The sequence below is a fragment of the Falco peregrinus genome, chromosome 6 (genome assembly GCF_023634155.1).
Source record: "Falco peregrinus isolate bFalPer1 chromosome 6, bFalPer1.pri, whole genome shotgun sequence".
Lineage (NCBI taxonomy): Eukaryota > Metazoa > Chordata > Aves > Falconiformes > Falconidae > Falco > Falco peregrinus.
Genome location: NC_073726.1, coordinates 42,159,935 through 42,180,174, shown reverse-complemented (window position 1 = coordinate 42,180,174; position 20,240 = coordinate 42,159,935). Strand labels below are relative to the sequence as shown.

Sequence of the window (20,240 nt, the reverse complement as noted above, 5' to 3'; positions counted from 1 at the left end):
GCCAGACACATTATTTGTTCCTAGGTAAATCTTTTTAAATTCCAACTTGTGTTGTACATGAAAACTCCCAGGCACTTATGATGAACTGATGCTTTCAAAATCTTCTATTACATTGTCAAAAGTGACAATGATAGCAAATTCTACATTTATAGTAGTGCTCCCTACTTTATTGCTGGTAGAATAGCCAGACTAGAGCTGTAAATATGCTACTCCAATTTCCTAAGCCAACTGAAGAATGTTTATTTCTTCTCCTAATGCCCAACCCTTTTAATTTACTGTTTCCTTACTAAAAGGCTCCGTAACAAGTCTGCCACCAGCAGCAGATACATGTTGGATATTTGGCCTCCATCCTACACATATTTTGGTTATACAAAGAAAGCAGGAAAGTGGCTCAATAACTGCTGCTGAGGCTCCTGACTTGCTGCCTGCTCTCGTATTTCACTAGTAACAACTTACAGACCATCTACATAACCAGAGGGCTCCACAAAAACACCTCTGAACACTTTTTCAGCACAGTTAACAGAAGGATGGATATACAATGGAACAGGAGAAAGATGTCTCAGCAATCAAGTACTAGCCAAAGTTGGTTTGATAAAATATAGTACTCAAAGCTCTCTAGAGCCAGCTGATAATCCCTCTTCTACTCTTTTTGGGATAGATCATGACCAGTTTTTGCCAATTCATCATTCCAGGGGCTCCTGGGAAAATCACAGTTACATCATAACAGCAGCATTATCAAGGGCAGTGCTTGTCAGGTGAAGAAACTGAGAGGCACCACAGTGGTGGATGAAATGCTGCTGTTGCTTTGATCCTGCTTTTGTCTGCAGGAATCTGGTGCAACGCATCTAAACATAAATATTAGAAAAAAAATGGTTTTTCTGCCTTCTTATGCAGCAGGGAGGTTTCTTAATGCATGACATGGCTCCTCTTATTTCCCTGGCAGTACTGTGACACAGGCACTCAGATGACTCACTGTATTATCAAGTAGGACAGTACTATTTTTGGTAAGACAACTGTAGTGCTTCAGCTGTATGGAGAGAGGAGGTCTTTCGTCAGTGTTGCTCACTTGATTTTGAAAAGGGTTCTCTACTTGAAAACTGGAAGAAAGGTATGTTTAAGTGATGCTAAAGCAGAACAGTACTGATGCTTTGCCCTTAGGTCAGCCTTGATACCATCTCTAGCGATGCTCCGTATTTTCCCTAGGGTGCACCCTCCCCAACAGTTTACAGAGATGCACCAAAACAGCACAGCAAATATATCCTTCACAAACACTGCACCTAACCTGCCCTCCCTGGAAACAAAAGCACTTGGGGAGAATGGTGCAGCCAGTTCTCACTACAGCATAGTGTCAGGGAAGAGCTAACACACATAGCCAGCCTTGGAAGCCAGGAATTGCTCATGGCTTCTGCAGTTCAGGCATAGCCCTTGATGCCAGGAGATAACCCACAGAGCTGCCTGCACTGCTTCTGACAAAAAACAGCACAGCATAGTAATGGAGATGCAATGAAACAAGCTTTCACCTTCCTTTTTCCTCCTGCAATGGTGTGAAAGTACTGGATAACTTACTTGTTTCATGGGTCGATTTTCTAGCCCACGCCATCCTTTGGTTGCCACAGTTCAACTGCTAGTACCAATCAAGCTTACAAATAATTATTTCTGTAGTTACATATATGGATACTTATATGCATTTTATAATGATAAATAAATATTTGCATAAGAACATCCTAGCAAACTTTACGTATCTGAAAAATTCTGCATTCAAATTTGTTGTCCTCTTTAAGAACACCATGAATTGCTCTCATAAGCAGAACCACAGATGACATTAATTCTTCAGTATTGTTCAGGTCCCAAATACTCAAAATGTGAATTTCCAATTAAACCACAGAGTTAAGGAAAAAAGCAAACCCTGACCAGATATTCCATTTTTCTAATACTACTGTCATCCTAGGATGACTTCACCTCTGCAGTTCTACTTCCTTTACATGTTTCCTCTTTGGAGAAGTTAGGATTTAAGCTGAGATGCTGTGAACAACTTTGGAGGACTTCAAACTATGATAAAGCCTACTCCATGGAAGGCATACTAAGTGATTAACATAGAGTATTCAAAGCAGATTGGAATATCCATTCAGGCTACTACCAACCAAAATCTCTATTTACCTCCCAAACATTAAAATTATGGAGACAGAAGTTGAATTCTACATCCATTTCCACCTTCAGGAGAGCTAGGAACAAGGTAATAAATTCTTCTTACCAAGCACGTGTACACTCCAAACTTATTAAAAACACAGGAAAAAATTAAAACAGATTACTCCTGATAGACCTCCACCTTTCCAGAAATCAATCCTCTTATCTTGAGAAGAACTGGCTATTTATGCCCACTTTGAACAGTGTGAAACCTTTATCTTCTTGTTTTCTAAATGCACCATCACTAAAAGATTCTGCTACAGGTTTCCAAACCCTGAACATCAAAGTTAACACTGTGTGACAGCTGGTATGTTCCAAACTCATCACATTTACTGGTCTGTAACAGGGTAAATGACACAATTACCTGCTGTAATTACTGTTGCTGACAATATATTTTCCCTGGTGATTGGTCTTGTGTGACTCAGAGCTGCTTATCTTTGTCAGTCCAGTCCAAATCTCCATTTCCCTGTGACTTGAACATTAACTTAGGAAGTATTTACAAATTAGTTCCAATATCTGCCAAGACAGATATTTGGGGTAGTATAAATTCATCTTTTATTGCACGATTAAACAGTCTATCACTCTAATATTATTTTGCATTAGAAAATAAATATTCACAATGAAATCCTGTTCCCCATTTAAATCGAATGCACGTTTTTTTTCTTAATATATTGGAAAACACACTGAAATAGGTAAATAAAATAATGACAAGCAAAAAAAATCAACATTTTCATAAAAAGCTCATTCCCAAAGCAAGAAGTAAGGTAAAAAAATTAAGTGATAAAACATTAAGATACTTAAACCTCATTGCCTTTTTATGACAAAGAATACCTACAGAAGACAACAGTGACTTTTGATTTAGAGCAGTGTAAGTGACAGGCTAATCAAGCTAGCTGACTGCAAGCGTTTCCCTAGAATACCTTTTACTTTTAAGATATAAAATAGATACAACTCCTTGCATCATTTCTCCTAAGAATTACTTAAGATGATGTGAAAAGACTGCAGCATATAACAAAAGTAGGAAACAGATAGATGTTTCCTTTTAAGATGATATGGAGGCTTGTCAGAAAGAAAAATACTCCTACAAGCCATTTAGGTAGAGCAGCCTCCTATTTTATTGCCGAGTTTGTTGACAGAGTTCTTGGGTCTCAAACATCAAGATTTTCATTTTTTATCATCTGATGGGGAGGCCCTCAATTTTTGAACATCTGACTACATAAATTGTAAAGGGGATTAATTTCAAGAAAGTAAATTGATTGCCATTTCTGAAATAATTTCTGGTTTAAGTTTTCTACTTCAGTCTTGAAGATGCCTCAAAACCTCTAGTGTTTTCATTTAAAAAAAAAAACAACAAAAAAACAAAAAACCACAAGACAGAACAGTTCTGTATCTTGAGAATGTCCTCAGGAAAAATATCAAGTATCTTTTATAGACACAGTACTTTCAGAAACATCGCCTCACAATATGTAACTTCACTAACAAAAGTGAAAATTCACCCAAGAACTTTAGGATTATGTTGTACAGGAGCACAGAACAGACAGCAATGCCTCCCTTTGTATCAACGTATCTTTTCAAATTAATAACAATGATTTGGCCAGTCTTTCTTGGGGCATCAGCAGAACAAAACCCTAAGGATGGGTTCCAATATATTTTCTCAGTGGGTGGTATTTGTTCTTTCCTATTGGCCCACTCTTTCTGACTGATGTAGAGAGGTCCTGCCAACCACTCTTGTCTTCTTTATTCATTTAAATGAGCTGGAAAACACAGACAGAGCAAATTCAGGAACTGAAACTAGTTTTAGACAAAATTAGAAGGGCAGAAAAAGCATGAGTTTAGCTTCCATGCTATGCATTCCTGCAGGTCCAGCCACAGCCTAGCTGCAGAAGCATCAGCACATTTCAGTATGAATCAGAAGTTACATGCAGAACTAAAAATATAAGCCTTTCTTTGGGATTACAACAGCAACCACAGACACTGGATGAGTCAGTGAAGTGGATAAACCCAATATGTTTACTCTGCATACCAACGCATTTCAGTGTGGATTTCAGCATAATTCTGTGTGCAAAGAAGGACTAGCAAGGATGCAACTCCTGCTGTGGTCAAGGGGTCTGTACCATAAGTAAGGCCACTACTCAAGCACATAGCTGGAAGAGAGGATTATAGCCCAAAAGGCTACTTCTGAATTATTCTGGCTGTAGAAATGAAATTCTAATTTGAAGAAGTAGTTTGATGCAGCAAAGTTCATCTGGTTTTCTGAGAATCATCAGTCCAAAAAAGAATAATATTGGTAAAGATTTATTGCAGAGACAAACCTAGGAAGGATTTGTCAAAGATGACGAATACTAAATTACAATGACTGACATGAGTTAAAGAAACAGTCTGCCATTTCGCATCAAGCAGATTAATCTCTTATAAACATTTCTTGAAAAACAAATGACACTTCTAAGTTGTTCCAGGAGTCAGTGATTACCAGGCAGTGGCATGCAGTGGGAATCCAACTACAAAGAATTAGAAGCTGCCATGCTTACAGACTGTCTGAGCAGAAATAATTCAGGGATTCTTTCCTGTCCAAACAGGAAACTTCCATATTCATTCAAAGAAAAAACTTGCAGCTATAATATTAGAAGGCCTCTGAAGCCCTGCACAAAATTAAAAAATGTTACACCTCCTCTTAAGAGTCTTCACAGGCAGTTATCTTTCTTACACTTGCCTTGTCTTACAACTGTGTTATCTTAAGATTGGAACTGTTTTTCAACAGTAGAATGCTAACCAATAGACAGACATTATACCCATATACTGCCAGCTGTATCCACTACACTTAAAACCTGGCTAATTTGTATCATGGCTATAGTCACCTTGATTTTACTGTGAATGTGTAGAAAACTGCTGACTTCACTATAACGTGACTACATAACCTTAAGTAACTCCACTGTTCCTTTTTTGAAAACTGTCTTGCTTCATACAGCAGTTCCAGACGCTCACTGACCTTGGCTGGAGTCCCTCTGAGAGTGGGCTGCACGCTCCCAGCACGAGGCAGTCACCAGCTGGCTCAGACATGATGGATGTGAGCTATCCAACTTCCCTCACTTCTGGCTCGCTCATTCCGACAGCAGCAGATTCCCATCCCCTGAGCCAGAAAGATCCTTACAACTTCAAAGAAACTGTCCTCAAGGCTACCTACTGTGTTTCCTGATCTTTGCAGTCTGTTTTTCACAGTCTCTGATCATCCACAGAAGGATGGGCTAGGGGAAGTCCAGCTGTGAAAGGATGTCATGCTGAGGTTAATTAATACCAGCCATCCTCCTGCTACCATCACCCTAATTCCCATGGCGCACAACCACCATCCAGCACTGGGATGAACAGATGAAGAAGTTTCAGCCAGACAATACCCCATGTACCCTTCAGTCTCCTGTACTTAAACTTTTATAAAGAAAAACTGCAGCTGTTTGGTTGCTGGTAGTTCTGGGTGCAATTCAGCTTCAGATTAAGGTACCTAAATTCAGGTGTCTACATGTGCACCGCTGGGCAGGATTTCACTGCATAAACACAAGCCTAGCTAGTAAGTCACATCTAGCCTGGCACCTCACAGATATCCAAGACATCAGTAAAAGTTGTAACACCAGGCTCTATAGGAAGACTGTTACCTCAGTCGGAGAGCAAGCAGGACACACCACAGCATCTAAAAAGACACCAGACCTGTAACTGGGCAACCAGATCTTGCTATAGACATGTAAGCTCCCATTTCAGACAGCGCAACCTACAGAACTCAGTAAATGTAAAATAGATACCTAACATGGGATTGAATGACCCACAGATAAGGGGCTCAAACCCACAGGAAGAGGTAACTTACTCTGCTCGCATCCAGCAGAATTTGAAAAGCACAAGACCGACAAGGTAGCTCTCACGTCAGGTCTGTTAATCCTGAGATGTCAACTGCCTGGAACCTCTAAATAGACAACTGGTTTGGGTCCAGCTGCATCCTTGACCTCTGTTGATTACAATGTGAGCTTAGATGAAGACATCTGCATTGGGTGTCTTAACTGCAAACTGAATATAACTCCTCTGTCAACTTCAGTAAAATTCTAACATTAAGAGTAAATGTAATTAGTTATGGAAATGAATAATTCATTCAGTCCTGTATGGTTTATTAGATCATCTATTTTTACAATATACTCTGTTAATTTTGTTATACTCCTACAACTGCAATTTCCCACCATATTGTACTGACACAGCACGTAACTGCATTGTAGAAGCTCTCAGGGGATGCTGGATGCTTAAAAGCTGCAGAGGTCTTCAGAACACTGGGAAATGGGAGGTACACTGCATGTTTGTCATAATACCATGAGATAAATATTCAGCAATGTTAATGTCTGAAAATATTACGATTTCAGAATTTTTGCATGAAAGAAAGATCTTAGATTTTTTTTTCTGAGTAACTGGTTCAAAATGTTGAAAAGTTCACAATGATGTGAAAAGATTGCAGCATATAACAAAAGTAGGAAACAGATAGATGTTTCCTTTTAAGATGATATGGAGGCTTGTCAGAAAGAAAAATACTCCTACAAGCCATTTAGGTAGAGCAGCCTCCTATTTTATTGCCGAGTTTGTTGACAGGGTTCTTGGGTATCAATCCTCGTTGATACCTCTACCTCCTTTTACATACTGGAAAATTGCTCATCATACTAAGAATGCAAAATATATTCCTTGTAAAACAAAATAATCAATTCTGATGTCTGCTTCTGCAGAAAACCAGATTTTGAACAGTATACAGAAGCTGGAGAAATGCCAAGTATTTACTTGCTTTTGATATAATACCTTTTACCATCCTCTATTCCTAAGGCCAACATGGGATCCAGCTCTATAATACATTGATATAGACACACACACACATATATATATATATATAATTGGTACATTTGGTATATTTGGTAAAAGAATGTATTCCGTAAAAGAATTGAGCATCCAACACTGAATACCATACATTTGTGTCTTTGTCAAGGGAATACATTTTCTGTTTAACAACTCAAATCATATTCTACCAAGGACTCCTTAAAAACGTGTTGGATTCTGATCAGCTGAGAAATCAATCCTGCTGTAACTGCATAGCCAGATGAACAGTTGTTATGAACTGGGTCAGCAGTCAAGGAGGAAATGGGACCTAGAAAGTATCCTCTAGAAAAAAGAAAAAAAGAAAGATCTCACTCCAAGTTGAAACAGCTTCCAGACTGAGTTGTCAACAATAACCTGATTCAATCCAATAAAAGTATGAATTCCATTGTATAAGATATAGCAGATATATAAAAAAGACTTCTGTTGTTATCTTAGTAATGTGGTCGCATAGCAACAAGCTCAGTCTGAATGATCATTCCTTTATTAGCTTTGTGAATTATCTTACAGCTAGAAAGTGGATATTGGAGAGAATTTATCCAGAAAGAGGACTGAGACCTTCATGTATGCTGACATACTATAAAGCAGAAGAGAAACTGGGACAAATAACAAAACTCGGAATCAAACAGGCTTTGAGTTAAAAAGGCTTGGTGCATACAAGCTCACTTCTGCAGTGTTAATTACTACCAGCAACCCTGGAAGTACAGCTGGACACCATCACCTTGGTAGAGTTTGGATTACACTGTGTGACAATGCATGTGCATGCATGCTACTTCTAATATAATTGGGAGCATTGGGGGGGATGGATCACCAAAATCAGAGATGGAAAAGACAGATGGTTCATCTTCCCCACATCATTATAAATCCAGAACGGCACAGTTCTCTAGTGGTTTGCTGACTAAAACATTTCCTTACTGAAGCTGTAGTATGTCACTCCAGTGATGTTACAAGCCCCTGTCAGTATGCTTGGTTATTGCTCTGTCCCTTACTGCACAATTATTCTGTCTTTACTTAAGCACAGTCAATGAGTTCAGCTGTTGTACAACCTGCAGAACTTGAGAAAAGCTTGAAATATTGTTGAATTCATCAAAATAAGACAAGGGAAATAACCAGGAAGAAATGAGCTTTTTTATTGTCATCATGTCTCATGTTACTTTAAATTACAGTAACAAAGCCGGTATACTATAAGCACATGACTAGTCTGAGGTCACAGGGTTTTTTAACTTCTTTGCAGCAGTGAAGAGTAAAGAAAAGGTATACAGCAGTGCTGAATAAAGTTGCATCTTGTGACCATATTAGGTCACTTATTAAAATGTGGTCTCACCAATGTACTAAGCACTATCAGCTCTTATTATCTTCAGGGTGACTTGTGGATGCTCTTGGGTGTCTGAAAAAGCAGACCAATTTTATACTGTTAATTAACTGAGGACAAGCACGCAGCTTTAAACACAGAAGCTGGGTGACTTCATTCAAATTCTGGATTGCATCAGTCTTATGGTAGCTTTCCTTCACGGAAAGCCAGACAACTATACCACTCTTAGAAGAGGTTGGTGTAGGTGCTAAAACATAGCCTGCATTTCTCACCTGTAAACTAGATTCTATTTTTCATTTTGAATACTGACAGGCACTCCCCCTCAGTTCTCAGAACTCATCTATACAACTGAAATGTACAGTTGAAACAAAAATAACTGGTAATACATGATACTGTAAAATACCCAGCCTTCACAGCTAGCTGGAATCCTACCTATGCACATTGGTGCATACCCATCTCATACCCCGCATCAGAACCTGTCAATGAATTTTTCCTGAATATCTGAAAGGAATGTATTGCAAGTCTGCATTTTTACCTGGCCTGTGCCCTAGGGACTAAAGATGGATTTTACCTTCACCATCCTCACAAGCAATTTAACAGAAATTTTTATCAAGTATCCCTGACATTAAACATCATTTCTGCTGCACAGTATAGGAAAAAGAGACTTCCCAGACTGTTGATGTCCCAAACAACTGATGGATTTAGAAATCAAAAATAAACCAGTGACATCTGCACAGAAGCCCACAGGCAGATGCACTTTTATGAACCTGAGTTTCTAGATGCCAAGAGGAATCATTCATCCAAAGTGCGTTGGAGTACTATGATAATAAAAAAAATAAAAAAAAACCCAAACAAAAAAAAACCACACACACCACAAACGTGACAGGGAGTGTATTCCTCCCTTAAAAGTAGCTGTATCTTGCAAGAAGCAGACAGTAACAATGGAATCATAAACAGTATACATGCTGTGTTATTTCAACAAAATCGCAGGTCCCTGTTACGGCATTTCAAGTCCATCTAGATACCTGTGGTGCTTCCCACAGTGGGGGCATCTGCACTCTGGGGATAAAGATGGGCTGCATTAGTATTGCAAAGACACTGCCTCTGTTTCCTCAAAAGCATCCTCTGAAGACTTACATTGTAAACAACGCATTAACGAAGGAAAAGGAGGCAAGATCCAACCTTTGGCTATACACTATACCAAAAAAAAAAAAACCCCAGATGAGAGTTTATTTCCTGGCTGATAGGATAGCAAAAACTGGGCACTGGCACATAGAAAGCAGATTTTTTTATCAGATGTACACAACTAATATTGACACTTCCAAAGATGGGGAGAGAAGAGAAAGAAGCCTCTAAAGGTAACTTCAATGTCTACAGAAGAATATAACTATACTTTTAACACTTCATGTTCAAAAGCAGTGGAGACAGTTTGGCAGTTCTAAAAGAAAAGAGTCTCCCACTCTCTGGAGAACATCATTAGTCTGACATCTGACCCAGCACGAGCATGGAGATAGAAGTATTCTAGGGATGTTTCTTTAAAATCCTTCTTCATACACACACACAAACACACACTCAAAAACCCCACTATCCATCAGTGCTTAGCAAAATACCAAAGCAACAGGTATCTTTCTAACTAGGGACATCACCAGTGGCATTAGTTGAAATCCAAGTAGATGTCTAGGCTGTTTATAGGCCACAGCTATCTACAAGAATGGAACCAAACAGGAGGGCTTAGGAAGGACAAAAGTTTGATTGCTGTAGGCAAAGCAAATGCAAAATAAATCTCAATGATGTGGCCTGTCGGAAACTGAAATGAGGAAGCATTAATGGCTGCATGGGGGGAAAAAAGCACAAGGATAGGTGAGAGAGTATCAGATGCACATGTGCTGAACAGGCTAAATGAGACAATCTGTTCTTTACACATTATTTCAAGGTAAATTTGCTTCAGTCATCCCACAGTATCATTAAAGAGCTAAGAACATGGGTCAGATCTGAGAAATTAATGTCAAAAAGTACTGGCTACTTATCTGCAGTGGTGCAGGCCTTTCCCCTACATTTTCCTATTTACTACTGAAACCCCACACATAATTATTGTTTAGTAAAATTGTTATGATAATTCCTACTTTTTGCACATTCACCATCACTATGCTGCTAAATGTGTAGTTTTCTCCTTTAAATCTTTCCCATATGTCAAGTCAATCTCCTCAGACCCTTAATTATTTTAATGTTGATCTTGGAATTCCTTCCAATTTGAAACAGATTTGTGATTTGATTTAATTTCACTTGAAAAATACACAAAGCTGTCAGTATTCTAAAGAATTAACATTTCAGGTGTCACTCAACTTGCCACTGCCAGGCTTCTTGGTATTTTATGTGGAAAAAATTATTAGACTTCAGTTTACTGTGAGAGGATATTGCAGAAAAAAAATTAAATGCTGCTGAATGTACTGACACCGTTTTGGAAAAATGTTGTCAGAAAAAATCACCGAGACTCATAAAGACTTAAATAGGCTGGGGCAGAGGAGGAAGAAGACTTAGCAACGTCCAGCTGGAGACACCTAGTTAAAGTCCAGCGAGTTTGACACATCTTTCACTGCTTTGAGTAAGCCTTCCATATGGCCAAGTCAAAAAGCCCAAAGACCAAAACCATCCATATATTCTACTCAGTCTTTTATTTCTACAGAAGTACTTCATCCCTTCTATCTATTCAGACTCCGAAGAACCAACCCTGCAAATGTTCCGACCACAGTCACGGTATGTAATATTAAAATCTTTCACAATTTTCTTTGGAAGTCAGAAAACAAACAACAAACCCAGGAGCAGAAACGTGATGGTACCAGACTGTAATGTACAATAACAGCCTCACAGACTTAGAATCTCCACCAATTTTGCCATCTCCTTTGGCTTCTAAGCTATTTCTTTCTAAAAGCAAGCAGCAGCAAAAAATCAGCATGACTTGGCTTAAGTGAAAATGAAACTGAAAGACAAAATCATCTGGAATGGATTCAGCAAAATGGTTATGAAAAAACATTACAAGGTCTGCACGCATGTAAAACCTGTACATGAGCACCTACCGCTGCGCACGGCAGCAGTCCCACACAGCTCAGTGTTGTTGTGGGGATGGACACAGCTGTTCACGTGGCTGGACCATGCCTGGTAGAAGTAGGCCACAATTTGCTACATGCCTGATGAGCTTTTAATAATTATTCGGTTAAGAATTCATATATATTTCCTGCCAAAGTACAGCACAATTTTAAAACCTCACTGGTGTCAGGGTATGAAGTTGTAGCTCACACACTTCTCTGTCTCAAAAAAAAGAAAAAGAAAAAACAAAACATGTAATAGACAATTTACTAAACCCCATAGATAACAGCATGTACAAACATTAATTCAACCTGGTTTATACACTGACACAGTTCATACGTCGTATGTCTACCTTTCATTCAGTCATTTACCATCTTACCCACACACACGTACAGGGAGAGTCAGCTGAAGATACTGTCCTAGAGTACTCATGGAGAAGCCTCAGCGCCTCCCTCTCCAGCACCACTAAGCATGTAACACAAAACATCCAGGGAGGAATTCACTGGGAGGGTAACATCAGCTGCGTTACCTTCCCCACATCACCACAGGGACTCCCACCCATGGGAGAGGCCAAGCAAACCACCAGCACTTCTACCAGGGTCACTCCCCCCCTTTTAAGCTGGCTGGAAAGCAAAAAAAATTATAAGAGAAGGTTGCTCATGAGACTGCATGGAAACACAGCCTTAAAAATCATCTGGAGCTCAGAAATACCATGGCTTCTCCAGGCCACAGCATTCATCTTCCTCTTAATACAGTCTAGGGAAGATGCACTAAATCTCACAGGGTCTTCTTTCTTCTCTTCCATTTTTGATGGGTTACTTAGATGGGTAAGCAGTCCCAAGGAAGGGAACTAAAGACATCTGTTCAGACTAAATGGGATTAAACGTCCACTGTGGCTAGTTAGAACTTCTCCTTGTTAGAGCCATGTGTGACAACGGGAGAATAATCATCTCATTTCCTAACTTATCCCTTTTCCATTTAAAAAAAAAAGAAAAAGAAAAAGAACACAGGAAAGGATATGTATTGTGCTCTTCAGAGCACTCCTACCAGCTGCAGATTACACAGCAGCCTGAAAGACGAGGTGACATCGGCCACATCCTTGCTTCTAGAAGGAAAACTTCCTTTTTTCCAGCCAAGAAAACAGCCTGCGCCTTTCTGTAATCCAGGTAAAGATGTGAGTGTTACTATTCCAGAAAAATAATAAAGGTATTCAGATTTAATCATATCTAACAGTGACGCTGCAGTGTACTGCTACACATACTGAACTACCCCAGCAGAGACTTGTGCCATTTTCCGCCTCCCTTCCCCACACACAACACCATTGCATTTCAGATTCTGTGAAACAAAGCGGAAAGGGAATGAGATGATACCAGTGTAGGAAAAGCACGGTAGCCCTGGGCATATTTTTTATGCCTTTAATTTGCAGTTTGTTCACCCGTTTGGCATATGGGTGCAGCTTAGGACTCATCTCCCCTTCTCATAGCTATGATTGATTTCTGAACATGAAATCAGTCACTAACAACAGATTTCTGTGTAAATATGGTTGTGACTAACTCAATCTAACCCTGCAAATCTTGCTTCCAAGATGAATACAAATAACAAAAACTGAAATTGATGTCTTCATTACATCTTTTGTTGTGAAAATCAAAATGTAATTCAGATCTATTGTAAAACTTGCAATAAACATGCCAGGAAGGAAGAGACTGGAGCTGTTTTGGAAGCAGCTATATGCTGTCTAAATCAGTCTTTTGTGCCCAGGACTCTGACAGAGATAGATAGCACAGATTTCTTTTCAAATGTCTCATACAGGAGGAAAAACCCTTCAATGTCACTGATTTTATGTCTCTTTTCTATTTTGATCAATGACTTCTAAATTATATATGTGTGCATAGAATAGAACAATAAGCCATTTTACATTAGTCTGCTGTCAGGCTATGCGGACATCACTCACATCATAACCCGTCTAACCAAGGTTCAGGTATGATTTTTCCTTCCCGTGCTTCAGCTATCCTGTGCAAACAATGGCATATTCACACCAATCCACAGAATATTTTCTTCCTGATTAGTAACGTTCCCAAGGACATGCTACCAGAGCTTCTGGTCCAGCTTACAATAAGTTGACTATTTTATGCACAGCTACAGTTCCATGACTAGATTTGAATACACACCATTACAAGGAACAGTCTGACCTGAAATATATTTTAAAATTTTAACATTTAGTAACACACGGGGTCAGTTGTCACTTTTTTACCCTATTCTTATTATTCCTGAACTAGATGAAAAATCTGCCTCTTCTTCAGTTTCATTGATATTTCAGCTGGCAAGTTAAACACAGAATTGCCAATGAGGCAATCTGCCAAGAACTTTAAATTCTGCAGAAGGCAAAAGAGGGTTGAATGATTAAATTTAGTCGCAAACACTGGCAGAAACAAAGTGCATCAGACTCTCTGCACATGAGTACTAAGAGATTTGAGCAGAATTGTATACTATAAAACCACACCAACGTAAGTCCTGAAGCTTGCTAGTTTTTGTGGTATGCTTGCCATACCAAGGTGCCCTAAAATACTCGGGATTGCCTTTGTGCACAAGAGGTGTCTGTGTGAGGCTTCTGCAGGATGGCTCTCACAAGTAGTTGGCAAGAGGCATCTTTATAATATCCTTCTGCAGCAGCTGAGAACTGATGCAATCAAAGCTGATATTCCAGCTATCTTGAGGAAAATATAAAAGAGCAATGCAGAAGTTCTGTCCTACAGTGTCCACTTTTTGCCTGAGTTACATAAAACAGACTAAACAATGGTATGAATGTAAACATATTTTGCATATTAATGTTTGAACTGGTCTTAAAATACCATTTCTTTTACAGACATCTTTCCTACTTCTCATTTTTTCCAGATGTGAACACCAGGTTTTTGTATGGACTATGGAATCCATCAACTATTCTGTGCAGCTTCTACAATAAATCTGATTATTGGAACACAAAAGAAAAATGGAAAACCCAGAAAATTCTGTTAAGGATAGTGCACAGCCTTACTTTCATAGATATGCCAAGTTAAACAGGGCACTCTTCAGAAAACCTTTCAAAGATATCTCTTTAATTTGCAGTGCTCTCTCTTTGGTATATCATGATTGCTTTTCTCCTTACTGTCCTGCTTTTCTGCCAGATAAAAAGGCTTGGTTTATGCCCTTAACTTCAAGAACTAGCACCATCATGACAAGAAAATTGAGCTTAACCAAAATAATTCCCAGCTGTAATGAATGGGCCATGAGCTCATGATGCACAGTGACATATGCTGGGCATGGACAAGTTGGTACCTCGATTCTCAAAAGTGCAAAGATTTCTACTTTCTGCTTTCTACCATCACAAAAGGCAGATTAGATTGATGGATTTAAATAGAGCAAAAGCAAGGTTGGCTGAGATGGGCTGAGATCCCACACTTTACTGCCTTGAGTCTCTAAACAAAATGGATTTGGAAAATACTTTTCTGTCTCAAGTCCTAAATGTTATTTGTTTAGCTGAATGTCATTACGGGTCCACTTAAATGAAAACCAAACAAACCAAAAAAAATATGATAAAGGTGAGTATAGTGAGTTTTTATTGTAAACTACTTGCTTTAAAATACAACGGTATGTTGTAAGAGAAAATCACACTTATGAGGAGTCAGTTATACCTAAGCATAACAGCCTAGACTAAACCTGTTGGTCTGCCTGCAGGACAGCAAAGTGCTGTCACTAGCATCATAAACTCATTCCCACTGTTATTTTGCACCGATTTATTAACATAGACATCTTTCAACAAAGTCCTGCAAACATGGTTAGTGTTTCTACTACACAGAGCTTATGCTGGTTCTCAGAACAGAGCAACTTTCTTCGGGAGAGACAATGCTAAGCAATCTAGTAGATTAAAACTTCCATAGGCTCCATGTTAAAGCTACAGCAATATACCCTCCCCACTTGTGTGCACTTTACCTCTTAGATTTGTATCTGGGCAAATGGGTGCACATGAAAGTCTCTGAAATCAGGAGCCTTAATACATGGCAAAACCTGCAAAGAACAAATAATATGCCGAGGGGTGGAAAACCTACAGCAGTCTCATGTACAGATATATACACTTGCCACCTGCTTTAGTACAGTCCTATAATGTAAATGGTCTCAGTGCCACTCATATAGACTAAAACAAGCACAACATGCCATTTACTGATCAAAGCACATGACTTTAAATGTATCCCATGTTTCCTTCAATTTTTAAAACACAATTAACCTTTCACTCACTAGTTGTTTGGTGGTGGAAATGTCATGCAAGAGTCTCCTAAGTCTACATACTTCAGTAAGTGACCAGTGCCTCCAGTGGAGGTGCTCACACTGGTCATGGAACCAGAAAAAAACCTGCAGTTATGTTGTGACACATACACTTAATGACGTTAGGTTGCCATTCATGGAAATTCCGCCACCCAACAGGCACTGAAGCCTCGTTGTTGCCTCTCTTTTAGTTTGCCAGTATCCAAAATTCACTACAATTTAATTCCAGAAAAACTCCAGGTCACAAATGACAGTAAGTGGCATTGCTCAGACATACAGAGTCACTGCATGACTTACAGTTCATCTGGCCTAGCAAGACTTTAGATTAGAAATCTTACAAAACTATTTCATCTGCTTTGCTTCTTTTTGCATTAACCTTTCCCAGCTTGATCAAGGGACAGGTGGAAAAGAAATCATTCAGTTTGTCACCCATTTTGTTGATTTCACAGAAAACTATAATTTACAAATGTGGAGCCAAATGCAGTTTAGAATGTGAGATCCATAATGGATTTCCAGCAGTTTTTACACCAGTTTGACTGTTCACAGCTCTTTAACTACACTGAACTTCAAAACAGTACGTTTCAGCAAATATGAGGAATGCAATGTGCAGAGTACCGAGAAATAACTTTATTATATTTTATAGGCACTGAATGCCCCTGTGAAGTTGTTTGCAATGGTTTACTGTCTGCAGAGTTCAATCAGAAGAGCAAGTTAAGGGAAACAAAGTGGAAAAAGTATCACAGTGATTTAGATAAAGTCAGTCCTAAAATAATCCCGACATTCACACTCGGTAGGTAGTGAAACAATTGCTTTACTCAACTGAAAGTGTGGGGAGACGTGAGAGAGTGATCAGAAACACACTGATTGCTTCAGAAGGACCTGCTGCAAGCAGGCTATAACCTGGTCCTTCAAGAACTGGGCTCACTGCAGTAAAATACTGCTTGCCAGTGTCTGTGAGAGGAATATCAAGTGCAGGTAAGACAGTACGCACAAAAAAATCACACATACGTCATTTCAGATCCATGTCCCTGTGTGCTGTGCATGTTTGGGCAAGCAAATTATGCCAGTTTACGAAGAAGCTGTTTCTGTACCAAGACGTATCATTGATGCTCAAAAACACCAAGACATAATGGACAGAATTAAACTGATTTCGAAATTTACTTCACAGTGGTGTCTCCACATTGCAAATACGCTCATCCATTTATAGCCAGCTTTACTGTTAGATAATGTGGACTCCAAGGAAGTTTTACTGAACAAACATATCCTCTTATAGAAAGAGGTAATGCTTTCCCCTGTGCACATGAAATAGTGGTATTATTTTGTTCACACACATTTTTCTTCACTGAGAAAATGTGCCACAGCTTTGAATAATACTTGCTTTATCTGTCTAGTAGGAAAAAACACATTCCTCCCTGGAACACTTACAGTCAACCTGGCTCTGATATGGAAGGCTGTTCTAAATGTTCAGTGTTCATTCCATAACGCTAAAATATCCTGCAATAAAAGAAGACTATAAGACAAGAAGACAGAAAATCAGCATGAATCCAGCACCTCCTCTAGAGCATCCACTGGCAGTAGAGCAAAAAGGGAAGATGCAGAGATTAGACCAACCATGTTGTCCAGTGGCTCAAGGCAGAGAGAGCTCCTGCCCTCTGAACTCAGGATTCAGCTGGGGAACCTCCCCAGTGCAGGCGAAATCAAAATGAGGAAACAGTCACTTCTAATATGCAGAAAATTTAACTCCATCAAAAGTCTGCAGAAAAGTCATTTTAATTCAAGTGAACTCCAGATTGCCTTATAATTTCAGGCAAATGATACAGCATACACACATTCTGTAACATGCATTAGCTTTTCTGCACTGTAACCTTGTAATTATTTTGAGTTTCATTCTGTTTAATGTTTCATGTAGACATTCTATGACTCTAACAAATACTAACTTCAGAAGAATCACACCAGTGCTCCTAAATACCACCATTCTGTTATTTTCTTTTGCAAATACACAGCTCTTACCTGTACAGGAATAATCATCAATGCGTATATATCCTGTTTTGCAGATGCACATGAAGGATCCTGGTGTATTTACACACATGGTATTCTCACGACAGTAGTGCCGTCCTTCAGCACACTCATCAATATCTGTGAATAAGGCAGAGAAACATGAGTCAATGTCAGTGGTGTTCTTTGCAATCTCTCAATACACTGCTGCTCACTTCCACCAGTAGTGGGTTAGACTAAAAAGTTACTTGAACAGCAATGCATTTTGGTACGTTTTGTTGGCTTTCTCCTTTAAAAAAAACTGCTTGAAGTGTTCAAACAAGAGAAGCAGCATGAGCTTTCTGTGAATAGCTGTTAGCGGAGTTACAAAGAAGATTACATTGGCTTACATCTTTCCTTTTGAAGTGCCTATGATGTTATTCCTGTGATTTAAAAAAGAACAAAAAATATAACTGGGGTCCCAAAGAGCAGACCAACTGCCTCAGCACTGCAATGCCATCCATCACTGTACCTGTAGTCATTGCAGCCATCAGTATACAAACACTACTATATGCATACTATATGCCTTTGATCTAAGAGGTATTGTTGTTTGGGAAGAAACTGTAAGGAACATGGTAAGACCTGAAAAGACACCAGAACTTACTGTAAGTTTATCTTAGAACTATAAAGTAGCCAATCGGTAATTTTCATATATAAGAACACATATAACTATACATATCTACATACATATGTACATAGATACATACATACACACTGTATCTGAAAGGAACCAGAAATAATCTCATTTATATAAAGACTTGTTCTGACAGAAAAAATTGCTCTTGGTCGGGGTGAAATACCTGCTGCAGTATAAACTCCAGACATAAATCACTGTACGTATGGACTTCTAGATCTGATTGGTTTTGATACTCCCTTGGGCTGCAGAATTAAGATACATTTCTTGTACCAAGTTATATTTCAATGGCAAGAAGAGAAAGAACCACAAATAAAAAATAAAAAAATTCTGCACACTATTATTATGCCACAAAAAAGAAAAGCTATATTAATTTGGAAGTGCTTAGTAGCATGCTGTTCCTGTAATACTAATGATAAAGAAAGCATTACTGAGATGCTCTGTACATCTGGTTATATTGTCATGCAATGTGCCACTGAACCTTGCTACAAAAGTATGTTAAAAATCAGAAGGGTGGATTGTTGACTTGGGTTTTTCCTGCTCATCAGTTTTGATTTCCTCCTTGTTTTCAATGATGTTTACAGCTTTCAGAGTTGCAAACAAAATCTCTGGATGGAAAACAGTGTTGTGTTCCAGAGTGATGATAGTTCAAAACAACAGACTGGATATAAAAACTCAAATCAGGGTTGACTTCTTAATGCTGCAATGCTAAAAGTCAATAGTTTTAACTCCTGTACTTTACTCCTGTTTAGGTCGTATGCTTATCTTCCAGTTCTTCCCCTCTTCCCAGTGCCTTTAGATCAATAGCTACTTACCAGCTGCATTCCTCGCCTGCTTTTTGTTCCCGTTTACATTCCCAGAAGATTTTACTTCCAGTACAAAACAATGCAACACACTATTAGCAATTCCATACTAATTTCCTAATTTCATTAAGTTTTGAAAAAAACTTCTACTGTCCCCAGTTTCTCTGCCCAGTGCAACTGTTCTGCTGGAGAGCTGTGGACAGTTGGCTGCAAACTACAAAGGTCTTCACTACAAATGCTCAGGGTGATGAGCTCAGCCTGTTTTGTACAAATTCAGTTCTTAAGAGTTTCGACAGCCAATATACTTCAGCTGGTTTTCTTCCCTTCCTTTCACTGTAAGCTCTGCAGGCATGGAAGAATCATTGCTCTATTAGGGTGTTGGTTTGAAAAACCTGACTTTCTAATTTTCATGTACATACACAAAGGTGTATTTAACAAATTTAATAAATTGAAATAAGTGTATTGCATTTACAGTGAGCACAGTGAGCATACTAAAGCTCAAAATACATTTTGTGAAAGTAATCTAAGAAAGCAAAAAACAAGTGAATCTATCATAAGGCTATCACAGAGGCAGCTGGGTTTGCATGGGAAGTGGAACGTGGGACAGGTCTCCCGACATGCAGATGTTCTGCAGAAGCATAAACGCACAGATCACAAAAGCAGCCAGCAGTTAAAACATACAAATGCTACCACCACAAATAATGCAACTTGTGTCTTTGATAATTTCAGTTCACAACTCTATATTAAATTAATGGTGTTGATTTGTATTTAAGTAACAACATCAGTCTTCAAGAAATCAGAGGCCTTAGGTTCCTGGCATCAACAGACGGCCTAGGAGCTGGCTTTGGCACCCTCAGTAAATTCTAAAGATTCAAAGCCTCAAAATCATTAAACAGAACTATCTCAAAAACTATATTAATGATTGCTTTGGCAGGTAAATAGCCACAGGAGACCCAAAAACTCTAATGGTTTTCTTTTTGCAGTGAAAAACTTAAAGCTAATGCTA

The 20,240-nt window shown here is 38.9% G+C and overlaps 1 protein-coding gene across 1 annotated transcript in view; it reads right to left on the bottom strand.

Annotated features, from left to right (window-relative positions):
* NELL2 (neural EGFL like 2) overlaps nt 1-20,240 on the bottom strand; it is a 150,278-nt gene that overhangs the window by 51,482 nt on the left and 78,556 nt on the right. Inside the window, exon 13 of the mRNA XM_055809010.1 lies at nt 17,774-17,899. Coding sequence (XP_055664985.1) covers nt 17,774-17,899 — 126 coding nt within the window. The remainder of the gene's footprint in view (nt 1-17,773; nt 17,900-20,240) is intronic.